This window comes from Clupea harengus, chromosome 2 (genome assembly GCF_900700415.2).
Source record: "Clupea harengus chromosome 2, Ch_v2.0.2, whole genome shotgun sequence".
NCBI lineage: Eukaryota > Metazoa > Chordata > Actinopteri > Clupeiformes > Clupeidae > Clupea > Clupea harengus.
This window is the reverse complement of record NC_045153.1, coordinates 10,286,292-10,313,305: the sequence shown is the minus strand read 5'-3', so window position 1 is coordinate 10,313,305 and position 27,014 is coordinate 10,286,292. Positions and strand designations below refer to the sequence as shown.

General features: G+C 48.1%; 1 protein-coding gene across 2 annotated transcripts in view; it reads right to left on the bottom strand.

The window, feature by feature from the left end:
* gli2a (GLI family zinc finger 2a) overlaps positions 1–27,014 on the bottom strand; it is a 101,501-nt gene that overhangs the window by 63,433 nt on the left and 11,054 nt on the right. For both annotated transcript variants that reach the window (XM_031582297.2, XM_031582302.2), the window contains exon 2: positions 13,695–13,836. In XM_031582297.2, coding sequence (XP_031438157.1) covers positions 13,695–13,809 — 115 coding nt within the window. In that variant the 5' untranslated portion in view covers positions 13,810–13,836. The remainder of the gene's footprint in view (positions 1–13,694; positions 13,837–27,014) is intronic.

Sequence of the window (27,014 nt, the reverse complement as noted above, 5' to 3'; positions counted from 1 at the left end):
CCTCATCTCCTCTCCTATCCTCTCCTCTCCTCTACTGTCAGATCCTCTTCTCTCCTCTCCTCTCCTCTCCACTCCTCTCGCTCGTAACCCGTCAGCTTTTTGATGCTCCAACATTCTTTCCAAAAAACGCTGTGGTAAACGCTGTAGTCGGGATCAATCTAAAATCAATGTCTGCGTTGAATTACCAACGACACATTCGAAGAAAGCCATTTTGACTTACGAGGAGTGAACATGTTGCGCCTCAATACAGTACCGCCCTTGCCGAACAGGCAGACATTCTTTCCCACGTGAATGAAGAGCAGCACTCGGCTCTTAAGTACTTAAGATAATGTTGGAACAGACCTGTTCCTGACCCAACACTGACACTCCTCTGCACGGCTCCTCTGAGGATGTAGCCTGAGACTAAAGCCGCTTCCTCCGTGATAATGAAAGCAGGTGATCCTCTGCGCTCCCTTCACAATGAGAGCGTAAGCTGTGTAAACCTGACCAGGGAAATTATTGTTTTTTTTTAGACCTGAGAGACAGGAGCCTGTGAGTACAAAACACATCTCTTTCCGTTTTTTTCTTTCTTTTTTCCCCCTCTCTTCAGCGCCTAGGGGCTCCCGAGGCGCCGTGGGAATTTTGGGGCCGGGGCGCGCTCCTTTCACGGAACACAACTGGGCTGAATCAGGAAAGGATTTGGCTCTGAGGACTCGAGCCATCACCGCTGCATTGCCAAACACAACACATCGTGCAAAGAGAGAGCACACCTCACACTACCTCACATGTCAAATATATCTATACACATACAGTACGTATAAATATACATGTACTACCTACACACACACACACACACACACACACACACACACACACACACACACACACACACACACACACACACACACACACACACACACACACACACACCTGTTTCCAAAAGACACATACATACACATTTACATACAGGTTTCATTTGTGTTGTATCTGGATGACGCCTGCACCGGCTCCGGCACCATGCCACGACTCGCCACAGGACCAGGTTTGTTTAACTTCCAATCCCCGCTTTCCGTGCCATCATCTTGAGTCACAGATAAGATAGCAACCCCCCCCCCTCCCCACCCCACCCAAAACACCCCCACGCAAAACACCCCCACGCAAAACACCCCCATCTAGATACGTGTTCAATTAGCTGGGCTCAAAAAATGTGTAGGGAGATGGGGGTATAGGCAGAGATGTCCTGAAGAGAGGAACTGCTATATCTGTCTATATCTGCTAGTGTGGAGCTAGCAGTGACCTTGTGCTGCTTTGAAGTAGCAACCAAGAATGCGTTGTTTACATTGCAGGGAAATCACCTGAGCAACAACACAGGGCCTATAGCCAGCAGCCTGATCCTGAAGGGGCTTTTTTAAATCGCACTGTCTGTGTCACACTCCAACCTGCTCATCGAGGCGTGATCAGATCAGGCCTGGTTTTGCTTAGAAAGTCACGAATGTACACCCACACACACGTATGAATACGCACACACACACATACACACACACACAAACAGAAAAACCATCAATCTCTACCCCCTCTCTCTTTTTCTCTCTCACCAGTTTTAAGTGCTTCAATTTCAAAAGTACCATGCCAAGTGAATACACACACACACACGGACACACACACACACACACATGGACACACATGGACACACACGGACACACACACACACGGACACACACACACACACACACACCATGCCAAGTGAAATAACTGTATATATGCCATGCCATGTTCTCTCAAACAAGGACTGGAGCAATTTTGCGGAAAATTGTCAATTGTTTGCAGAGAGATTGAGATTTGGAGAGGGAGCCAGCGCTCTCATATGGGCTATGACAGGAGACATGACTGGGAGGGAAAACTCTGCTTCCCGTTCCCATGCTCACACACAAACACACACACACACACACACACACACACACACACACACACACTCAGACTCCCTGAGTTTTCCAGCATGCTGTTGGTTGCTGGCATCATCTGATGTACCACTCTCAGCCCACACAGAGAGAGAAGCAGAGACAGACAGTGACACACTCACACACACTCACACACACACACACACACACACACACACACAGAAACCCTCACACAAACACACTGTACAAACACAGATGGACACACATCCTGTACACACGTACACACACTCACATACAGTACAAATACACAGACATACACACATCCTGTACACACACACTCATACACACACACACACACACACACACCCTCTCTCTCACACACACACTCTATCAAAGATGTTTTAATGTGTTAAGAACTGAGGTTCATTCTTCTTCTCAGACGTGGAGGCTTTGACTGAGAATCCGGGGAGTAGTGGGTTGTGGCTTAATGATAGCTATGAGCATAGCGAGAGCGCCGAGCCAAAGATGACATCATAAAGACGTGACAGCCACAGCGGAACTCCACCCAGGACCCAAATGAGAGGTGACAGCAAAATTGCCTGAACAATTCACACAAGCACATTTCATTCCCCCAAGCGCCACTCACCATATCACCATGTCGAAGTCACAACAACATGCTGTAAACACTCATTACACGCACACACAAATAGACAAAACAAAGGCCATAATGTTGGTTACGAAAGCGTACTGATTAAAGTGAAGCCAAGAAAACATGAATGAGAGAAAAACCTACGATTAAAGACACAACCCCCAGATAACGCTCTAGGACAATCCTAACTAAAAGATAGAGTGTTCAAGTGATGTTTCCCTTACATATGTTATTTATTTGAGTGGACAAGTAGCTAGACAGAGAATCCCTCCTACCCACACACACACACACACACACAGTCACACTCACAACACATAAACACTCTCTCTCTCTCTGTCCCTCCGGGCATGGGTTAGTCCTGCAGCAGTCGTAGGAGTCTTCTGTTTGTTATTCCTCGGCCGACTGCATTTACACAGTCAACCCCTTCTGCTTATTTTGCCGGTCGCAGTTTACTGGAGCGCGTCTAGGCCGTGTCTTTGGAGCGCTGCCAACGATGACCACCACTGCTCCCGAAAGTCTGTCCCAAACACCAGCCAACCTGCCCAAAAGAGCTGCCAGCCAGCCAACCAACCAACCGACTGACCGACCGACCAACCAACCAGGCAGACGGGCCGGCTGGCCAGCTAGCCAAACACCAATCTGTGGGAACATGGTGGAGGCCTAGGAATTCCAGACTACTAACACCCCCCCCCCCCCACCTTCCCTCCCTCCCTCCGTCTTTCCACTCGCATCCTTGGCCTGAAACATGTGTGTCTCTCTCACCCCTTGCAAATGATCAAAACCAGCTTTCTGGCTCCTACACCTGTGAACAGATTGCGCTAGAAAGACTTGCGTCACCTTCCGGGCACGTCCGCTCGGAACAGCAAGGCTTCTGGGAGAGCAGCCGACTGACTGATCAGGCCCGGATGTGGCTCTCTGGTTGTTGTTTAGCTCACCGGTGCAAAGCATTGATTGGGGTTTGGCGCGCGCCTCGGGTTTAGTGCCGGCTGCTTGATGAGCACGCTAATTGCTAAAGCGCTAACGTCGTGGGCCAGACTGTGTTACTGATACCTCCTCAGATCTGTAATTACCAGCATACCCGCTCCTTCGGGAGCAACTTCTGCTGCCTGAGGAAATCAATTTTCCCTCTCCGAGGCCTGAGATTAGCCAAACAACAGCATGGTTGTATCCAGTCATTAGAGATTGCCATGTTTTTGCGCATTACAGATGACCCTTTCTGTCATCTGTAGCAAAGTACAAGTATTGTTCAATTTTGTCAAAATCTCCTTGAAAGTGCACATAATATGATATATTTGTCAAAGTCTCCTTGATAGTGTGTATAATATGGAAAACTGTCTTACTGTACTTTATGAAACTTCTCCTGTCTCACTGTACATTGTTGAAACTTGCAGTGCACATTCCCCTGACTTGACCCTGTAGCTGCATGTGATTATTTTTTACCAATGTATTCGTCCTGTCTGTGGGAACTACTTCCTCTCTCTACTCCAGCCATCCTAAGAGTCTCTCAGCTCTGTCTGCACTCTGGGATCCATGGCGTTAGGAGCGCTCAGAGATGTGTGTCCTCCTGCTCCTCTCCGTGATGCTCACACACACACACACACACACACACACACACACACACACACACACACACACACACTCTGGGATCCATGGCGTTAGGAGCCCTCAGAAGTGTGTGTCCTCCTACTCCGCTTCGCGATGCTCACACACACACACACACACACACACACACACACACACACACACACACACACACACACACACACACACACACACACACACGTGCAGCCTGACGGTTCGGGTTAGGGATGTAGTCCTGGCTGTGAGGTGAGCAGCAGCCTCCTCCTCCTCCTCCTCCTCCTCCTCCTCTGTCTCCCCAGTCTGTGTTTTCCCACAGAAGGCAACACAGATGTGGGTGAGAGCCAGACACCAGGGCTTGTTTGCTGATCTTGTCTTTCTCTTTGTTTTCTTGTTCTTTTTTTCCCTCTCCCCTCTCCTCTGTGCCCGTACACTCGCTCCCCACCTTTTTCTGTATTTTTCACTTACTCTCTCTCTCTCTCTCTCTCTCTTTCTCTCTCTCTTTCTCTTCACATCTCTGATTTAGTGATCAAAAAGAGATAAACTGAACTGCACACAACTTCTCTCTTTACCTCACCTTCTCGCCTTTCTCTCTCTGTCCTTCTCTTAACCATCTGGGCTTGGTGAAGACATCTCCACTCTTAGTTTTCTGTGTATAACACTCACTTTGCCCAGTCCTTGTTCTGTGTATAACACACTTTGCCTAGTCCTTGTTTGTTCTTGTAAGGGACCAGTGAGGGCTGTGCTGTCCGACTGAAGATGCGAACCATAACACTCATTCCAGGACAAACCTCCAGAGGCATTAGGAGGAGGTTTGGGGATGGGGGGGTGGTGGTGCAGCCAGGATGCCCCCCAGGGGAAAAGGAAGGGTACACTCAGAGTGGTTGGCTACCTGATGAGGAGATCTGTGAGGGTTGGGGTGAGGGTTGGGGTGGGGGCTTCACTACCTCCATAAAGGAAGAAGGAAACCAAAACAGGAAGGGACCGTCTGTAGAATGACATATGGCTAACAAAAAAGGGAGGGAGACAAGAAGAAAAACAGAGAGAAGGTGGAGGGGGGGGAGAGAAAGAGAGAGAAAAGAAGAGAGTGAGAGTGAGACGAGATGATGGAATGAAAGAGAGTGAAAGAAAGAGAGAGAGAGAGACAGAAGGGAAGGGGATGTGTTTCCTAATCCCTTAAAGCATCCATATATTGCTTCCCCCCCCCCCCCCCCCCCCCCCCCCCTCCCCCTCCCTACTCCTCTCCCCGTGCCTCTAAATAACTTCAAATGTAACGTGTTGTCTTTGGAGCCGACGTGAGCGTGTGTGCACGTGAGTGAGAGCGGCCTCCTACGGCACGGCCAGATTTATGTGTGAAGATGTGGCCTGAAGTCCCACCCCTACCCCCCCCCCCCCCGTCCCCCGCAGCCTTCACTGGCCAGCTTTGATGCTGCCGCAGAGCCCCCCAGCTTTGGGTGTAATCTTACCGAGATGCACTCACAGTTCACGCTCACCTATGTGCGGCCTCCACCTCACATACTGTACAAACACACACACACACACACACACACACACACAATTACACACACACACACACACACACACACTTACACACACACACACACACACACACACACACACACACACACACAATTACACACACACACACACACACACACTTACACACACACACACACACACACACACACACACACACACACACTTAAAATTACATACACAAACACACAGACTTACACACACACTCACACACACATCCATACACACACTCACATGTCGGAGAACAGAACAGGAGACAGAACGAGAACCCGCATCTGAAGGGGTTCTGCTTTCTAGCTGTGTTAAATGGGCCACTGAAGTTGTTTTGGGGCTCTCCTTTACAATAACTTTGCTTTTAGCTTTCAGCCCCCCCACCCCCGCCACACACACACACACCCCCGCTGCACAAACACACCCCCACCACACACACATCAACCACACACTTCTTTAAAAAGAGAACATCAAGTATTCTTTAGAACTGTGGTTCGTGACGCCTACCAATATACACAGGGATTTAGAAGCCAACTCAGAAACGTATGAAAAAAATATTGAAAACACATAAAACATGTAAAAATCGAGGGTTGAAGCCCCTGTGGACACAATTCAAACCAACTCATTCAGTGAGAGAGAACTGCAGTGGACATTCTCTCTCCTCTTACCCTGGCTATCTAGGCCAGCCGCTCTCCTCAGTTCAGCTCCCTTTAATGACTAAGACGACCAACTTTTACAACTATTTTTTTTTTAAATCTTACTACAGCCTGCAACTTTGCCCACCACGGAGCAAAAAAAGAAAAAGAAAAGAAAAAGACAGACAGACAAAAGAAAAAGAGAAAAAAAACTGAAGATTCCGCACCATAATCAAGCTGTTCAGTGTCGACAAGACTTTGGGAAAGCAAAATCAAGACATCCCTCTGCCTTTGCTTACCATATCTAATCTTTAAATCCCCTTTAGGGCATGCCAGTCCCGCAAGTGAAATTTAAGATGGGGATGGAGAGTGTGTGTGTGTGTGTGTGTGTGTGTTTGTGTGTGTGTGTGTGTGTGTGTGTGTGTGTGTGTGTGAGGAGGGGGATCTTGGAAAGCCATCAAGTTAACTGTTTATAAAAGCCACATGAATGAATCTGAGCACAAATCCCCTTAGCCTAGTTATCCAGCGGTCCGGCCCTCTCAAAGAGGGGTCGTTTCCATGCCGATGGAAGCTGTCCCGGGGTGGGAACGCATGAGGGCACAGGGCAAAAGTGAAAAAACACACACACACTAACTCACACTACTCACACTAACTCCCACACACACACGCACACATGCACAAACACACACATACACACAGGAAACAGAGGTCTCCAGAACACCAGAGAATTGGCCTTAACAGCCATCCCTCATGTGTGTGTGTGTTCTGCTGCACTGTGACACACACACTCTGGAAAACAGTTCAGGAGGCTGACCTTGCAAGTCCAGAGCAGGTCCCTTGTGCACTTTTATCTGAAGTGTGCGTGTGCGTGTGCGTGTGCGTGTTCGTGTGCGAGCACGTGCATCTGACTGTTGGACTGTCTGTCTGTGTGTGTGCGCGTGCGTGAGTGTGTGTGTGTGTGGTGTGGTGTGTGTGTGTGTGTGTGTGTCAGAACGCTGAGGTATAAAATGCGAAGCGGTGGCCATTCTGTATTCCGATACCAGTGTCTGCGTTATTGTTGTTGAGGACAGCAGTCATTACCAGATAGCGATAGCTGGTTTTGCCAGCCCCATGACAGGAAAGGCACACTGGACCCAGTCAATAGGCTTTCCTGTAAGCCACTGGCCTACGAATCTTCTCAGGTATCGGGCATTAGGCTGGGCAGCATCAATACGCTCAAACCCAGACAGCCCACAGCAAATGGAAGCCTCTATTCTCCTATTCTCCAGAGACCTCATGAGAAACACAGGCTCTGTCAATAGTGAGACTGACAGGAAGCATGCAGAGTCGAGGCTCTATTAATGGCCTTTTATGTGAACTAACCAGTACTTCAGTTGTATGTCGTTTAGATAAAGGTATCAGCAAGGAATACAGTAAACAGTCAGTATGCAAACGTACACAACACCTACACACACACACACACACACACACACACCTACACACAATGGGTACAGAACTTTTTATCTCATCAGTTTGTGTTGTCTTCACGAGGTGAACTACAGGGCAGATGCCAGTGTTTGTGTTTTTAACGCTATCTTGGAGTACGGTTGGGTGCTGCTAGGCAGAACTTTCAAGAGGCTGGGCTAGTAGTTTCTCTTTTATTTTAATTTTTTTCTTTCAGCTACTTCAAGGTTTCGAGTTTGGCCCTTTTGGGAGGGGCCAGACTAGTTCTGTCCAGGAGAGAGAGGGAGAGAGAGAGATAAAAGGAGAGAGGGCGGGAGAGAGAGGGAGAGAGAGAGATAAAAGGAGAGAGAGAGAGAGAGAAAGCCCTTTTCTCTCCCTTTCTTTCACTAGGTCTAAGGAAGCATTGCGGTGGAAGGGCCTCATTTAACGCGTGAGGCAGAGGCAGAGGCAGAGGAAGAGGCAGAGGCAGAGGGAGAGGGAGAGGGAGAGGGAGAGGGAGAGGCAGAGGAAGAGGCAGAGGCAGAGGGAGAGGGAGAGGGAGAGGGAGAGGCAGAGGCAGAGGCAGAGGCAGAGGCAGAGGCAGAGGAAGAGGCAGAGGCAGAGGGAGAGGCAGAGAGCCGGGGAGCAAAATAGAAAATAAATCCCTTTCTCAGGAAGATTAGTGGCCGTCCCTTTAGAGCGGACCGCTTCGCGCACCCACACGCTTTTTTTTCAGCCACATTTTTCTCCGCCACTGGCCTGACCCCTGGAACTCTCCCTCTCCCTCTCTCTGTCTCCTCTCTCCGCACCCCCCTCTCTCTCACTACTCTTTCCTCCCATGTCTGTCTGCCTCTCTCTCTCTCTCTATCGCTCTCTGACTCCCTCTCTTCCCTTTTTCTTGCAGAGTATGTCCCCCTATCTTTCATTCTCTCTCTCTCTCTGTTTTTTTCTCTCTCTCTCTTTCTGCTTCTCTCTATCCCCCACTCCAGCTTTTCCTCCACTCCAGTACTCCTCAAATAGTTCAGTGCACTGAAGAAGGTGCTTTCTGTGACCCCACAACCCAACCCAACCCAGCCCTCCTCCCTCACCCCAACCCCCCCTCCCAACCCGGCCTATTCCTGGCCCCTGTCCATCCTTCACCATTTCCACGGAGACCCTTCTCCAGGGAGACACAAGAATCGTCTTTGCGGCTTCTCTCATCAGCAGCATTTAGACCACAGACACACTTATATCTAATACACACCGACACAGATACAGACGCACAGACACACAGACACACAGACACACACACACACACATTCTAAATACAAACAAATCCATCTTATATCCACATGGATGACATTTAGGACCAGAAGACTTGAAACAGTAATGCTTCACTGTGTCCCAATGCTTCTTCACATAACAGGTAACATATGACATCCCGTGTTTGGGAGGAATGTGATTTCAGAGACTGTTATTTCTATGCTGTGAAATCATGAGAGAATATGGTGTGATTAGAAGACTCAGTTTGCGTGTCTGACTCTGAGTTCATGTGCTTGCATAGCTCAAATAGCTGGAATTCCTCTGTTCCGCCGTGAGCTTGATCCCGCCTCGACTGTCAACATGATCCTTAAAAGCATTCACTTTGAACTGTTTTAACTGACTTCAAGTGTCTCGACTGACAGTTTTTCCACGACTTATCTGGTTATGGTTACTTCTCTGGTTACCAAATGGGAAGTTATCATTACTTTCGGAGACTGTCCAAGACTCTGATAAAGAGGTATGGAAGTACATGGCAACATGATTTTAAAAAGCGTTCACTTTGAACGGTGTGAACAGAGGTCTACGTCTCAGTTGAATATTACCCATTCCATGAGTTCACCTAAAATGAGGAGGAACTCAGCATTATGACCAACCGTGAAGTTATCATGACTTTGAAAGACTGCACTGATAAAGAGATATGAAAGTACCTGGAAAACCCCCCCGAACCCCAAACCCCAAACCTCCCTCCTTATCCCTCCCCCCGCTCTGTTGTTTTACACACAGAGAGGCACAGCCCCGTACAGAAGCCATTTGTCTTTGGGGGACAGAGTTGTTTGCTGTGCTCCATCAATCGCCAGCCAAGCCGCGTGTTTAACAAGCTCGCTCTCAATGAGAGAGGGATAGAGAGAGAGAGAGAGCGAGAGAGAGAGAGAGAGAGAGAGAGAGAGAGAGAAAGAAAGAGAAATTTGTCAAACACCAGAGCCGTTATAGAGAGAATGTGCCCTAGTGGCCTAGAACACAAGGGAGAGACCCCAACATGCAGCTGACTGTTGAGGGGATCTGGCCTGAGCTGAGCCAGGTCTGTTCAAATATGACTTGCCCTCTAAGCCAGGGATTATCAATCCATCAATCTAACCCAGGGATTATCAATCCATCAATCTAACCCAGGGATTATCAATCCATCAATCTAACCCAGGGATTATCAATCCATCAATCTAACCCAGGGATTATCAATCCATCCATCTAACCCAGGGATTATCAATCCATCAATCTAACCCAGGGATTATCAATCCATCAATCTAACCCAGGGATTATCAATCCATCCATCTAACCCAGGGATTATCAATCCATCAATCTAACCCAGGGATTATCAATCCATCAATCTAACCCAGGGATTATCAATCCATCAATCTAACCCAGGGATTATCAGTCCTGCTCCTGGAGTCCTTAGTCCTGCTCCAAATGCACCTTGTTAAATGTCAGTAGAATTATAACGGCCTTTATTTGCCAGATCAGGTATGTTCAACTAAAGAGTGCCACTGACACATGCGTTTCAGTAAGCAGATCAGGGAACGATGGAATACATGCAGAGTTGGAGGTAGACTATGGTCCTCTTTCTCTGTTAACAGTAAAGCTCAACTGGAGTAAGGAAAATAGAAAAAGAAAACTTTCGCTAACGGCAGTATTTGGACAGTGTTTTGAAATGGGTGATATAATCATCTGATATAACTAGTGAGACTCCAATCATATGATATGTTCAGGCGATGACTATGTGTTTGTATATCATCGATATAGACAACTGAAATAAATTTGGACTGAACTGACTTATTTTGCATTAGCCCTGTGTGTCACTGTTGATGGCATATTACTCATTCGAATTGCCCAAAATGTTGCCAAGGTAAACAAAACAAAGAGTTCTGTTTCGACTTAACAATAATCCCCTGAACGTGTTCTGAAGTGGAACATCTTGTAAAAGTCCTTTGTGAAGATGCAAGACATTTTCACTGTCCCAACATTGTTACAAGGTACAAATGCCACCGCACTTAACAGCAAACGGGCGAAACAACAAATGGATCAGATGACTAGTAAACCGAAAAGGCCTACGCGTGGAAGGCTTGTCTGCTAGATGTCAGCGTGCTTAGACTGTATAGGCCCGACAGATGTTGGCAGTCGGAGGAAACACAGGTGCCCACTTAAACCCATTAACGAGGCTGCCGGCCCGACTCGTTGTCCGCCATTCCGGATCCTTCCATAAAGAGGGCCGCAGCTTAAAAGTGTTGGAGCCTGCGTTTTAATGGGATGACTAAATCCGTGCATGTAAAATCAGAGCCTGAAACCTTAGTCGGTGTTATTAAGAAAGAACTATTTGCTTGCATCGTTAAAGGTACAGTACAGGCGCGAGGAAAGGAAAGATCGGGGGTCCTGTTTAACACGTCTGGGGAATAGCCGTCTATGTCATGCCTGACTTGACGCGGGACTGATTTACGACCATAAGTCTGGAGAGACTGCACGGATCAAAGAAATGATGGCTGATAAACCGTCATGGTCATGCAGCACAGACGTGGAAAACTAAGTGGGGAAGGATTGTAGGGAAATAATGAAAGAGAGAGAAAGAGAGAGAGAGGGCGAGAGAGAGGAGGGACAGAAAGTGACAGAAAGAAAGCTGTGGTGGAACTGACTGTAAAAATGTCTAACTCAATTACTTGCTTAGTTTGGCCCTTATCCTTGGCATTTTTATGTGTAGAAGGGAGTAATTAGCTAATAGTCAATGATTTACCACATGGAAATATACACCAAGCACAGTTTGTTTCAATCTTTGAACTACAGTAATTCTTTGTTTTTGTGATAATATAATTTTTTTTTATACTGGTTCACCTCAGTGCTGAACCTCATTCCATATGTATGCAGACCATCTAATGGCACAGGGGCCATGGATATTTTAGTTTGTTTTGAGAGATAGTGATATCCATGTCTATTGTTTTATTTATCAGCTACTCAAGCATTGTGTTTGCACTCCGTCGTGTGATAATTAATCACACGCATGATCAAATGAAAATAAAACAGTGTTTCTTTATCGTGATAGACCCTGCATGGGACTAAATGCCCTACTTTTTTTTTACCACTTTCTTAAGTAAACAAACTGTGATTGCAGCTTTTCCTTCCTCGTGGCACGCCACCAAAAACCCTCATTAAAGAGTAAAATGCCACAACGATACGTTTCATTTCCATATCAATGTTGATTCTCAGTGAGTGAGCGGTGCCTTTGTCAGGGGCTACAAAGGCCTCCACGGCCACTGGTGAGCCAGCCATTTTAACTTATTCATCATGTTTGTTCACGAAAGACACGAGTGCTTCCTTCAACCTTGTTATGCTGGACTTCCTGATACCTTTTCGTGGGACACTCTTCAATTCATCATGTTGTTTTTCTCTTCAGCTATGCCAACAGACTCTCTCACAAACTTGAATTTTAATGATTGAGACTCTCCAGATATTTGGTTAGGGTTTTACCTAATGTTTACATTCATAGTAATCCATATATGCCACTCTATACATTTTCTTTAAAACCTTAATGGTGATTCATTCCCTGTTTTCAACCATTCTACATGTAATTCATCAATATAAATATTTTAAATGGAGTGTACGTTCTACATACTGTCCGCAGGATGACCCCAATGTCTCCGCACGGATCTCGGCTTGTCTCTCACACATATCCAAGGAACGTCACCTTCAACCAAGACTGAACTCTTGGTCCTCCCAGCCAAGGAATCTATCTCCTTGGACTTTGTGTTACTGAATACACTTAGTACTTAATGCTTACTCCAAGGTCTCCTACTGTCCGGAAGCTTGAGTGTTGTTCCTCACTTGTAGGTGGCATTGAATACAAGTGTCGGCCAGATGAGTGGATGTAAACATAACTGTAATTACATCCAATGTATCCATTCTCAGAGCCAGGCCAGATATGAGCTAAATCCCCTACAAAGCTCTATGGGGTACTTTGCATGGTCCTCATAAAATGTAACTTTGATGATACACACACATACACACACACTCAGTTGTGTGCAAGAGGACTCTGTCTTGGCCAGGCTGTCCACTGCCACTCTGGATGTTTGTGGGTAATTCATAACCCTGAGCCTCTCGAGGTGAGAAGAAAGAGTTGTGTTCTTGTTAGGATGGGGTTTTCATCCTTTATGCGCTAGGACCTCAGAACTGTGTGGTGCCGTCCCTGTCCCTGGTCTCCCCTCTCTCTCTCTCTCTCTCTCTCTCTCTCTCTCTCTCTCTCTCTCTCTGTTTGCTTCTGTCTAATACATCAAGTGCTACTGCATGCGGGGGCAGTCTGGGCGCTACTGTGCTAACGATGGCTTGTTTGCACTGTTTGCACAGGAATGCGGAGGGCAACAGTAATCAATCAACTTCAACTTCAATGAACTTAATGGCCACTTTTAGTTTGCATAAACTCTTGTGACTGCTTTTAGAAGCACTTTCTGTGGACAATTCTCTCGATATGTCTGCCATTATGATTCCCTTCGACTCTCTCCTTCGAGTCACCTTCCCGTGTTCTGTCATGGGGGGACTGGGGGGTGGGGGGGGGGGTGCGATGTGGGACTTCTCTTATGAGTATTTCATGTGGGGGCTCTCCACCTCTATGGCACCCACTGAGAGACTGAGAGACTCAGTTGGCCATATTCAGATGACTCCCGTATAGGAGGCGCAGTGAATGGTGATTAGGGAGGAGATTGGAGGGAGGAAGGGAGAGAGGGGTCCTACCTCGGGTCACTGTGGTGGGAGAGGGTTTCTTGGGGAGGTCGGTGAAGCTGCTGCCGTCCAGGCCGGAGCTCTTCAGCTCCTTCTTCTCAGTGGCGGTGGGAGCTGAGGTCTCCATCTTGCGATTCTCAGAGAGAACAAAGACCTAAAATGAAAGACAATGGGAGAGAGAGAGAGAGATAATGATGAAGTCTGTCAATTTATTTACTTCTGTTTTACAGACAAACCTCATTATCGAGTTTGCATATTGCCATTGCAAGAAAAACAGGCACTCAAAACAATGTTTGTTCATTCATTTTACTTTGTTGATTTAACTTTATTTACTTTACATATTTAACAGAAGAACGTATTCATTTTGGCTACATCTCTCCTCCACATTCTTTCTTTATTTATTATACGACCCAACAACACAAACCATTGCTAATTAGACCAATAACACCAATGGGCATAAAACGAAGAAAAAAAAACTGTTCCACTCCACCTAATGTGGCAGGACCCTGCACTCAAACGCCCGCGTAAGTGGGACATGAGTTTGGCAGCCTGCCGCTTGTCTGGCTGTTTGGAACCTACACGATTATCCTCGGTTGTGGTGCAAACAACCACGTGCGGTGCAGTTTGGAGACGGACAGAAGAAAAACCAAACACAGTCCCAACTCTTTCCTGGCTCATCTTGGAAACGCTCACCATCCACGTTTGTTCGTTTGTTTGCTTTTAAGTTTATTTGATTGTTGGCTCTACTGATTTGTTCCCTGCGTGCACAAATGTTTGTTTTGGAGTCTTTTCTTGCTTCAGTGGTCCTTTGGGTTAACGATGTTAGCCTAACCCTAATTTCAAAAGCATTACTGCTACTTAAAAAAAGCAAAAAGGATCCGCAAGTTGAAGTGGTTTACGAAAATAACCATATGTAGATTTAATCATATAATGATGACAATTAGATTAAATGGAATTTGACATAAAAAGGTTGTGCATTTACGACACAGAATTTTTTTTATTTTAGCAAATAACAACTGCAGGCTGTAGAAGTTTACAATGCATGACATAATCTCACAGTTATTGCAGCAAATCTAAAACGTGCCAAACACCTGTTGGCAGGTGTACCAGCATTCCCTCTTAATTAGTTTGCAATTGACACACATGGATATTTGCACGCTTTTATAGGGACTTGGAACAGAGCACAGACGAGGTCAAATGTGTTTATGACTCCATACGAGCCTGAAAGAAATTCCTAACACTTACGCGCATACAAATAATTTCCATCTTAGTCAGGGCAATTACAGATCCGTTCACAAAGTTTTTTTTTTTCCGGTTGTACTTGAACTGAGCAAAGTAAAGCAACTGAAGTCGTACCATCACACAGACCTGCAAACTCAGCTGACTCAAATTTTCTGAAAGGAAAAAGGAAAGTAGACTTTATGTGGACGGTCCCCTACAGACTATCTACAGATGCTCAGATTGTAAACACACTTTGTTTGAATGGTCCCCTATAGACTATCTACAGATGCTCAGATTATAAACAAACTCTCTAACAGAAATTCTGTTAAATACAATGTATGGTTCAGGTAAGGATTAGGTGTTGAGTGTGGTGAACAATGATAAAGACTGAACTTGAAGTTCAACCAAGCATTGGTTAAGTCTCTGTGGAGGTGCAGGTTTGCACTGTACAGTAAGTTGCTGTGGATAAAGGCGTCGGCCAAATGAATATATGTAAATGCATGTAATCTATGAGGTATACGGATGGACTGGTGCTCATATTTATCTCCCACCCAGCGTTGCCAATCATCTCAGTCTCAGTGCCAATGTAAGCCGATTAAAGATATGCTGCTGGGGCGGGGTGGCATCTGTCGGTGGGCCTCTGTGCCAGGGCAATGGTCCGTGTGCCGTGCTGTCTCTCTCTCTCTCTCTCACACCTCACAGAGGGATCCTACCCAAGATGTAATCCAGAGATGAGGAGAAGGCTTTGCCTTCAACACACACGCTAATGCCTGCTCTTGAGTTGTAAGTATACTCCTGCGGTAGCGGCTACGTTTAGGTCGGCTCGCGGTGCGCATGATGCAAATTTCGTTACCAGGGTGCGTCTGCGCAGCACCAACATTGTGTATTAAAGCACTGGCTCAGGGTCAAGAGAAAACAAAATCTATTTACGCTTCTTAGTCATTTAGTACACGCTTTTATCCAAAGAGGCTTACAGTACAGATGCACATTTTCATTAGTGTGTTCTTTCTCCCTGGGAATAAAACTGTTGGAGACTCACTGATAAAAATGAGAGTTTTGTTTATTTCATGCTTCATCGAATCATAGCTGATTAGATTAGCAGCAACAGTATTTTGAAGTAGCTATCGCTATTTAGATGGAGTAGTTAACGGTTGTGAAGGGGCAGAGAAAACTCTAGATCTATAAAAACATAAATAATTGACGTAGATTCACAGGACAGAGAGATATTATTTCAAACATTGTGATTGCGATTGAGCTGTTGAGAGACGTGTCCCCAACAGAAAAACGAATAGACTGTGGAGAAACAAATATGCGCGTACACTTCCCGGTTCCCCAAAACTCTACCTCTATCCTCTCAAAGGATACATAACCCTTTACTCTAGATCTGTGCCCTGGCTGGTCTAGTCTGTAACATTGCGCTACCCAGAAACTATTTTTGGGAAAAATATTGCTCCTGAGGCCCCAAACCTCCTTGAGTTTATTTTCCCGAAGGACACATAAAAAGGAATAATCTGGCTAGTGGTCAGTATTTCTTTTCTTTCTTTCTTCACACGCTAAAATTAAGGACTGTATGTCCTTCACAGTACGCTCTGTGAACATTAATAATAGTGATTTGTTTAACTCACTAATTGAGCACCTGGCCATAGGGGGAATGATTTAATCAAATTCCAAAATGACTGCGTCACATGAAACATCAGATTCTGTTATTGCACACAACTGTACTGAATGACTTAATACACTCTATATGAGATGCTGCACGTGTTTTGAAACGTGAATTATCGGGAATAATTTTCCTGAGAACATTGTTTATGAACATTATGCTGTACTGTCTGAGCAGATCAATGTTTCATTACAGAAACATGTAATGAATGTAAAGAAGAATATTAAGACACTGTATCAGTACAGCAATGCATCATTCATTCAATCATTGGATGATATACAAGGAGGACTTTTTACATAATCAATGTTGATGTTTGATGGTTGCTGGCTTCAAAGACAGTGATACTTCTCCTTTCCATGTGAAATGTCTTAATCCTAAAAATAGGAGCTTAAAGAAAGCAGATGGGGGAAGGGGAAGGCTAATGTAATGTACATTCTGCTTTGACATTTCCTGGTTGCTTTCCACAGCCTCCGTGCCCTCTGGTTCCTCCCAGAGTCCATCAAAGTCAGTGTTAAGGTCATCACAACTATTCATTACTGTTTCAGAGTTGACGGTGTATAATGACGTGGTGAAAGTAAGAGCTGTTAATTAAAACAAGACAGCTGTCACTGTAAATTACCGATCAATCTGGGTTTGTTGGTTCACACAGCAATTATCCAGAGCAAATAACCAACTCTGCCTACTTTTCCGTTTGTCTAAGTAGTAGTAGTAGCGGTAGCAGTTAGCCCATTTCACAAATGGCTTTCGTTACAGCACATGTACAGTAGAAACAGTAGACGCCATTGTTTATTCAGATGTTATGGCAATCTTTGCCAATAGACCAGGCTTGTGCACATTTACACAGGGGGCTTAAAGAAGCCACTAACTAATCCTGTCGGCCCCCTGTGTCACTCCACTTTGTAAGTGCAGTGATTTACGGTGTCATTCCCCTGGTAACTGCCAGCTGACCGGGCCCTGGGTTCCCTGTGTGCAGACAGGGGCACTGGTCTCTGATGGGACGGTGCAGGTGTCGAACAGACAGGTGGCATGAGGAGGAGCGAGGAACGGCATGCGAACAACAAGAGGGCAATTCTTCTTCCTCCTCCTCCTCTTCTTCTGCATGGACACCCTGGCAAGATCTGAACAAGAGAGGCAGGATCAGGGAGCCCCTCCAAACTACTCCCTCAACCCCCACCCCATCAGGTCCTCGTGACAAATAACGGATGGGGGAGGCAGGGTGGGGGGGGTGACTCCATGCAGCGTTTTGGTCTAATCCTCCATTTTGTGCCCCCACACCCACGAAGACCTTGCCGTCTGCTGTTGGGCACAAGGATCTGTTCAGGACCGTCTCGGGGGAAAACGGCTTGGAATTATGGGATGGCCAGGAGTTATCAAGTCCTCCAAAAGTGTATTTTTATCGCAGATCATTTTTATCTGATTATGCCTTTTTACATAGTGACACGTGCGCAGTGAAGGCCTGGTATTGCCAGTTCTAGTAACTTTGCGTGATCAGCACAGCTCAAGACTTAAAGGAGACATAGTGGCCACACTGTACACACATCAGTGTATTTCTGTGCTTCTTCTACAGTTTGTGCAAACTCCCGTAGATGGTGTTCACCATAATAATGCAGAGCCATGTTTAGAGGATCCTGAGGCACTATTATAGCTAGGATGTTTAGTGCTCTGAGTGGTACTTCATGGGAAGGCATTTGAAAATACAAAAATAGGCACTAAACACACACAGGGCAAGTTCCCAGTTCACACAAAGGCATCTCCAGTAAAACCCTTAGAAAGAGTGAATCCTTTGTGATGCCATCCGCTTTCCGTGTTTTTTTGTGTGCTTCTTTTTGTACGTTTCTAGAACAATCCAGATAAATCCTTTTTTTTTTCTCCAAAAAGTTCACTCCACCTATTAAACTGACCTACACTAATGCGCCTCGGCGGAGCTCGTTGCCTGCCCGGGCTCTCCAAAGGCGTAATTACTGTTTTTATTTCACACCATCCCTAATGCCGACTTCCTCTGTGCCAGGCCAGGGGTTTGTTCTTCAACCGTGAGTGAGCTCCTCTTAAAAACAAGATTTGGGGGGGATGAGAAAGCGTGACGGACAGCGTGGACTGTTTCCTTTAGTGGAAGTAATCACTTTGAAGGGAAAGAACAGGTGTGCGGATAACCTTCCTCCCCTCGGAGGAAAAAAAGAAAAGAAAAAAAACTCCAACCTCTCGGCATAATAAAATGGACGTGAGAGCACTCAGCACCTCAAAGACAATCTGAAGCTTCACTAAAAGGGTTGCACTGTCGTATTAAATAGCCCTTACAAAAGAAAAGAAAAAAGGGGAGCACTTGTTTTTTTTCCGATCTGAGTTTGTCTTCTAAGATGGGAAAGTTAGAGGCTTCTGCGTGTGTTGGTATGGTTCTCTGAGATCCTTTTCAGGAGTCTGCAGAATATAATTATAACCATAACCATAGCCATAACGCTAACCATACCAGTTATCATTTACATATCCAAAACCCAAAACTATGTCCCATTTTCCCTTTCAAGTCAGAAAGTGAGTGCTGTGCTGAGTGCTTGTGTTGAGCTCAAAATGCCCTGGACAGAATCATCCGATCCATCCCCTCCCAGCGCAGCGAGATTCCAGGCATGGTTTCCAAGCCATGCCATCTTCTTCTCATTACTGCTAGCATGAAGATGGTACCGTTGACCAGAAACTGAGCAAACTAATCTTTGTGGCCGTCGTTTCCTCAGATGCCCCCCGATGCACTCCTGTTGTGTGTGATCATCTCTGTCACACACTGACCCCCCCCCCCTTCCACCACCACCACCACCACCACACACACACACACCCCTCAATCCTAAGCCTTGAGCCCTGAGACTTCCCATACGGCCCTCACATCTTTTACACACACACACACACACACACACACACACACACACACACACACACACACACAAGCCAAAGGGGAAAGATTATCAGTGATAGAAAGAGAGAGAGAGAAAGAGAGAGAGAGAGAGAAATACAATAAAAACAGAAGAGAAAGAACAACCGGAGAAAATCTGTTATGTTGTGCCTGTTGCTTTCAAGTAGCCTCTGCCCTAGTCTTAGTGAAGCGATGGCAGCAGCATCGGCAGCCCTGTGTGTGTGTGTGTGTGTGTGTGTGTGTGTGCGCGCGTGCGTGTGTGTGTGTGTTTGTCTTGGATCCTCACAGCGTTTCTGCGTGTGTGCCGGGCCTCTGAAGTGCACCACACAGCCTCCTGTTCCTTTCACCAGCGCTGAGTGGAATGCAAACACACTTCAAAGACGCCCGGCGCCGCTCCAGCATATCTGCTCTGGCTACTCTCTCCTTTGCTCGCTTCTCTCACCCTCGCTCGCTTCTCTTCTCCTTTGCTCGCTTCTCTTCTCCTTTGCTCGCTACTCTCTCCTTTGCGCGCTTCTCTCTCCTTTGCTCGCTACTCTCTCCTTCGCTCGCTTCTCTCACCCGCGTCTTTTTCTTCTCCTCTTCGCTTCAAGCTCGCTGTGGTGCAGTAGAATGGTGCTGTATGTCCCTCCATCTCTCTCTCTTTGCTCCCTCTGACTGGGGACTCAGTGGCCTCTAAAGTCTGGGTGCAGTGTGTGAGGCTGGGCTGGGTGCAGTGTGTGAGGCTGGGTACAGTGTGTGAGGCTGGGTACAATGTGTGAGGCTGGGTGCAGTGTGTGAGGCTGGGTACAGTGTGTGAGGCTGGGCTGGGTGCAGTGTGTGAGGCTGGGTGCAGTGTGTGACGCTGGGTGCAGTGTGTGAGGCTGGGTACAGTGTGTGAGGCTGGGCTGGGTGCAGTGTGTGAGGCTGGGTGCAGTGTGTGAGGCTGGGTGCAGTGTGTGAGGCTGGGTGCAGTGTGTGAGGCTGGGCTGGGCGCAGTGTGTGAGGCTGGGATGGGTGCAGTGTGTGAGGCTGGGTGCAGTGTGTGAGGCTGGGTGCAGTGTGTGAGGCTGGGATGGGTGCAGTGTGTGAGGCTGGGTGCAGTGTGTGAGGCTGGGTGCAGTGTGTGAGGCTGGGTACAGTGTGTGAGGCTGGGCTGGGTGCAGTGTGTGATGCTGGGTGCAGTGTGTGAGGCTGGGCTGGGTACAGTGTGTGAGGCTGGGCTGGGCGCAGTGTGTGAGGCTGGGCGCAGTGTGTGAGGCTGGGTGCAGTGTGTGAGGCTGGGTGCAGTGTGTGAGACTGGGCGCAGTGTGTGAGGCTGGGCTGGGCGCAGTGTGTGAGGCTGGGTGCAGTGTGTGAGGCTGGGCTGGGCGCAGTGTGTGAGGCTGGGTGCAGTGTGTGAGGCTGGGTACAGTGTGTGAGGCTGGGTGCAGTGTGTGAGGCTGGGTGCAGTGTGTGAGGCTGGGTACAGTGTGTGAGGCTGGGCTGGGTGCAGTGTGTGAGGCTGGGTGCATTGTGTGAGACTGGGCGCAGTGTGTGAGGCTGGGTACAGTGTGTGAGGCTGGGCTGGGTGCAGTGTGTGAGGCTGGGTGCATTGTGTGAGGCTGGGCACAGTGTGTGAAGCTGGGTGCAGTGTGTGAGGCTGGGCTGGGCGCAGTGTGTGAGGCTGGGTGCAGTGTGTGAGGCTGGGCTGGGTGCAGTGTGTGAGGCTGGGCTGGGTGCAGTGTGTGAGGCTGGGTGCAGTGTGTGAGGCTGGGCTGGGCGCAGTGTGTGAGGCTGGGTGCAGTGTGTGAGGCTGGGCTGGGTACAGTGTGTGAGGCTGGGTGCAGTGTGTGAGGCTGGGCTGGGTGCAGTGTGTGAGGCTGGGCGCAGTGTGTGAGGCTGGGTGCAGTGTGTGAGGCTGGGCTGGGCGCAGTGTGTGAGGCTGGGTGCAGTGTGTGAGGCTGGGCCGGGCGCAGTGTGTGAGGCTGGGCTGGGTACAGTGTGTGAGGCTGGGCGCAGTGTGTGAGGCTGGGCTGGGTGCAGTGTGTGAGGCTGGGCTGGGTACAGTGTGTGAGGCTGGGTGCAGTGTGTGAGGCTGGGTGCAGTGTGTGAGGCTGGGTACAGTGTGTGAGGCTGGGTACAGTGTGTGAGGCTGGGTGCAGTGTGTGAGGCTGGGCTGGGCGCAGTGTGTGAGGCTGGGCTGGGCGCAGTGTGTGAGGCTGGGCTGGGAGCAGTGTGTGAGGCTGGGCTGGGAGCAGTGTGTGAAGCTGGGTGCAGTGTGTGAGGCAGGGTGCAGTGTGTGAGGCTGGGTGCAGTGTGTGAGGCTGGGTACAGTGTGTGAGGCTGGGCGCAGTGTGTGAGGCTGGGCTGGGCGCAGTGTGTGAGGCTGGGCTGGGTGCAGTGTGTGAGGCTGGGCTGGGTGCAGTGTGTGAGGCTGGGCGCAGTGTGTGAGGCTGGGCGCAGTGTGTGAGGCTGGGCGCAGTGTGTGAGAGTGACTCTGCCTCCGGTGCCAGTCTCCAAACACCCACTGAATGAAACACACCCCGTTTCACAGCTAGTGGTGTGCTGTTTTGCACACAACCACACAGACACAGACATACAGACACAGACACACAGACACAGACACAGACACACACACACACACACACACACGCACACACACACACAGACACACACACACACACACACACACATACTAAACATCTCAAAACACACAGCACTGTCTTCACACCATCAGAAACACATGCTGCTATTTTTCTGAAAATCACATCCATGCTCTATAGATGGATGTGTGTGTGTGTGTGTGTGTGTGTGTGTGTGTGTGTGTGTGTGTGTGTGTGTGTGTGTGTGTGTGTGTACAGTATACATGATGAAAAGACCTGAGCAGACTGCTGAACAGATCACAATACAGTTTCAATCTTATATCTCTCTGGGGTGGCTGGCTATCTTAGATCCTGAGCATTATAGAGGGAGAACAAGAGTGTTGCCTTTCATCCTGAACTCTCTTTTTTTCTCCTCGCTTTCGGGAAATACGGCATTTTAAAGTTTCTGTTTACTTGAAACAGGAACAACAACATGGCACAAAAAGAAACATCCATTTCAAATCAATATCCATATTGCTGAATCTGTGGTTTCTGCGATCTACTTGCAAAAAAGAAAGATGGAAAGGAGGAACACTGAGGGCATGTTTTGCTTTCTTTTCTGCTAAACTGTCAGGTGGTGATTTCACGTACACACACCCGTGTTTGAGGTGCCACTGATATCATCACAGTGATAAAGTGTGATTACTGCAGAAGTAGTATTGACGCTTATTGGCCGTGGTTGCAGGAGTGTGTTTGGTCCCTCAAAGGCGACTGGCACAGAGTGGTAATATGGTGACGTGCACACACACACACACTCACACACACACTCACACACTTGCTCACACGCACGCAAACACACGCACACACGCACACACTTGCTCACACACACAGAAACACACACACACACACTCACACACTTGCTCACACTCACACAAACACACACGCACACACTCACACACTTGCTCACACACACAGAAACACAAACACGCACACACTCACACATTTGCTCACACACACACAAACACACACGCACACACTCACACACTTGCTCACTCACACACTTGCTCACACATGTGTGTTGCCAGATTTTCCAAGTCTGACTGCTGCACTTGATGAAACTCTCCCATGGAATGCTGATTCATTCTAGAACACCAGGGAACAGTGCATTGTTCACTTCACTAGAACACTTTGGTTGACATCAGAGAAACAGTCAGCAGAAAGCCAGGTGGTAAGGATTAGAAGAGTCTTCAGTAAACTTTCACATATCAGAATAGACTGGTCCAACTTAATCCTTGAGAATGACGCAAACCTCACGCACACTTTCAACCTCGTTTATTAGTGTCTCTAGCTCAGGAAATGACCTCGGAAGAAAAAAACCACACAACAGGGCGGAAACTGTAAGAAATGAAGGACTACTGGCTGCGTGACCCGTGGAGATATTTCCTCCCTGTCAGAGATGTGGGGGTGGGAGTGGGGGTGGGGGGGTACGTGGCGCAGGAATACAGTTAGGGAAGAACTATCCTGAGGTCATTCTTCAGTTCTGCGGCTTAATTTGCAGGTGGACAGCTGCTTTTAGGGAGTGGTGTGTGTGTGTGTGTGTGTGTGTGTGTGTGTGTGTGTGTTCATATGTTTTGTGTGTGTGTATGTATATTTCTCTTTGTGTGTGTGTATTTCTCCTCCTCAGCTTCCCTGTAGAGAGTGCCTACAGTGAGCGAGCGAGCGAATGAGTGAGTGTGTGTGTGTGGGTGTGTGAGTGTGTGAGTGTGTGTGTGTGTGTGTGTGTGTGTGTGTGTGTGTGTGTGTGTGTGTGTGTGAGTGAGTGAGTTTAGCCCACGATCCAGGCCATTTCCTTTATAGAGGGGGGAAAAAAAGCAAACGCTTAATTCAGACAAAACACAGCTGTTTGTTCCCCCTGCAAGGCCTGACCTAACCGCTGCGGCTGCCCCACTGCTGTGGCCTTCCTCTCGGCCGTAAGTGCACCATGGAAACCTTTAATTTCATCTTCTTCATCGCACTAACCAGTCCTTTAGTTTCCCCTCTTGTGGACACAACTTAAAAATGCTTCAGTACATTACTGCCTTGGTTGTGGTAATGGCACGTCAAAATAATAGTTTTACAGCGACTGCACTTTATGATTTCCTCCCCCCCCCCCCCCCCCTGTGTGCTTGGATCACAGGGAGTTTGTCCTTGGCTAAAATATGCTAAATCTGCCCCTCTGAGAGACAAAAAAAAAGCTAAAAGAAAATAGAGAAAAGAAGTAAAGAAAACTTTAATTTACGTTCTCTCCGGTTGTCTAGTCCTGCTCACTGCTCACCTTCTCTACGCCCGTGTAGAAAGAAAGCATAAAACAGTGATTAAAAGGCAAAAAAAAGAAAAGTAAAGAAAAGAAAGAAAGAAAGAAAAACTAGGCCTGGGGTTCTCTGCATTGCCTGTGTGAGTCTGGCGGTTCCAGGTGCCGGCTCCCCAGCCCTGCATCATGGGGGACGGGCCAATCAGAGCACATTACTCATGGGGCACGGGCCAATCAGAGCACATTACTCACAGGGTCCCCCAGAGCCGCCTGTCAGGGGAACAGACAAGAAGGCCGGCTGCTTTTTGGGATTGGGGGTCAGAAACTGGGGGTCACTGCGCTTGCACGTGAGGCCATGCCCCCCCCCCTCCTCACCCCCAACCTCTTTTCCCCCATTCCTGCATGCCTTAGTGTCTTATTTCATGGGGAGGGGTAATGGAGGGGCTGTAAAATCTGTCCCGTGTACAGTCACTGGGTTATGTTCTGTTCAACTACAATGCATGACGGTGTATGTCGGATTTTCTTTGCTATTAGGTTTCCAATACAGCGATGACTACAAAAGATGGATAATATATTGGTAAAATGTATTGTATGCCTATGTACATGTTATAAATATTTTTGAAGATCCCACACCAAAATCCTTAGAGACAACATGTATGCCTCTCTTGCAAAAAAAAGATAAATTATTCAGTGCTTTTGAAATCTATTGTCTTTCTTTGCCTAATTTTTTTTCAAGTTTCTTTCTTTTAAATTGCAAACACATTCCCTTCCTATTAGTATGACACATACGAAGGCCTCTGGCTTGAAAGGAAGGGTGAAACTAATGAAAAAGCTTCCAACAAACATCAGTAACCCTTTTCTCTCTTAAACAGAACGATCTGCTCAACTCACTCCTGCATCTACAGAAAATACACTCCGACCGTCAATCTCTGACCGAAAAAAAAACCCAAACTGACTCAAACACAACGCTATAAACCCTTACAAATTACAAAAAAGTTACCAAGCAAAATAATCTCTACAGTAACTCAAAAACCAGAAACATGGTGCATAGCTTATCAAGCAGAGTGATAACTTTTTACGCAATCCCACCAGCATTCCTGACACGTCCCTCCCCACGCCTGCCTGCCTGTCTGCCTCCCCGCTTGCCTTGCCACTCCTGCGCCCCCTGTGCCCAGCTTCCTGGCTGCTAGTGGAGGGGTGCTGTGGTGCTGTGGAGGTGTGGTGCTGTGGTGCTGTGGAGCTGTGGTGCTGTGGAGCTGTGGTGCTGTAGGGGGGTGCTGTGGTGCTGTAGGGGGGTGCTGTGGAGCTGTGGAGCTGTGGAGGGGTGGAGCTGTGGAGGTGTGGAGCTGTGGAGCTGTGGAGGGGTGGAGCTGTGGAGCTGTGGAGCTGTGGTGCTGTGGAGGGGTGGAGCTGTGGTGCTGTGGTGCTGTGGAGCTGTGGTGCTGTGGTGCTGTGGAGGGGTGGAGGGGTGCTGTGGAGCTGTGGAGGGGTGGAGCTGTGGTGCTGTGGAGGGGTGGAGCTGTGGTGCTGTGGGGGGGTGCTGTGGAGCTGTGGTGCTGTGGAGGGGTGGAGCTGTGGAGGGGTGCTGTGGTGCTGTGGAGGGGTGGAGCTGTGGTGCTGTAGGGGGGTGCTGTGGTGCTGTGGAGGGGTGGAGCTGTGGTGCTGTAGGGGGGTGCTGTGGTGCTGTGGAGGGGTGGAGCTGTGGTGCTGTGGTGCTGTGGAGGGGTGGAGCTGTGGAGGGGTGCTGTGGAGCTGTGGAGGGGTGGAGCTGTGGAGCTGTGGAGCTGTGGTGCTGTGGAGCTGTGGAGCTGTGGAGGGGTGCTGTGGTGCTGGCAGGCAGCGGAAGGCCACTCTACAGCATTGACCTCCTGAAGGAATGTCCTACAATGCAAAGGGAGTCCTGATGATGAGTCCTGCCCCCCTCTCCTCCCCTCTCCTCCTTTCCCCAGCCCAGGGCAGGGCCCGCCAGTTAAAGGCAATATCCTGTGCTTGATCTCACCAACCCCCCCACCCCCCCACTCCACCAAAACGGATGGAAAACAGATGTGGGGTGGGTTTACCATCACACACAGGAATCCCTCACGTCTCTCTCTCTCTCTCTTTCTGTCTCTCTCCCTCTGTTTATCACTTTCTTCTCTATGTCTCTCCTTCGCTCTCCTACACACTGTCTCTGAGCGTGTAACTCTCTCTATCTCTCTCCCACTGCTTCCCACTCTCTCACTATTTGTGTGTGTATCCTCTTCTCACTTTGTGTCTTTCTCTTTTTCTTGTCTTCTCTCTCTCTTTCTGGCCCTCAGCAGAACTGGTACTGACCCCCCGTCTCTCTCTCTTCACCTCTGCGCTCCAGGTCCCCGACTATAAGCCTGCACGAGTGTCATTAATGAACACCATAGCATGTGTGCAATGTTAATAGGGGGAGTGTGTGCGTTTGTGTGTGTGTGTGGGGGATGGAGGGGCTTGAAGGAAGACCTCACAGTTGTCCCACAAAGGTATGCAGAATGTGATACCTCCTCTCAACACCATTTGGTGCCGTGTCTCTCCACCCTACAACAGTGTTGTTAGCACCACCGAAGCTGTCGGTGAGCACACTGCCCACAGGGTCATGAGGTGCTAATGGTGAAATAAGGGGAAGTTCGGGGTGAGGTGGGACCTCGTTATTTGCTCACATCTCACATCTCACACTCCGAAACACTTGGGTGGTATTCTGTGGTTCCGTGCAGGATGT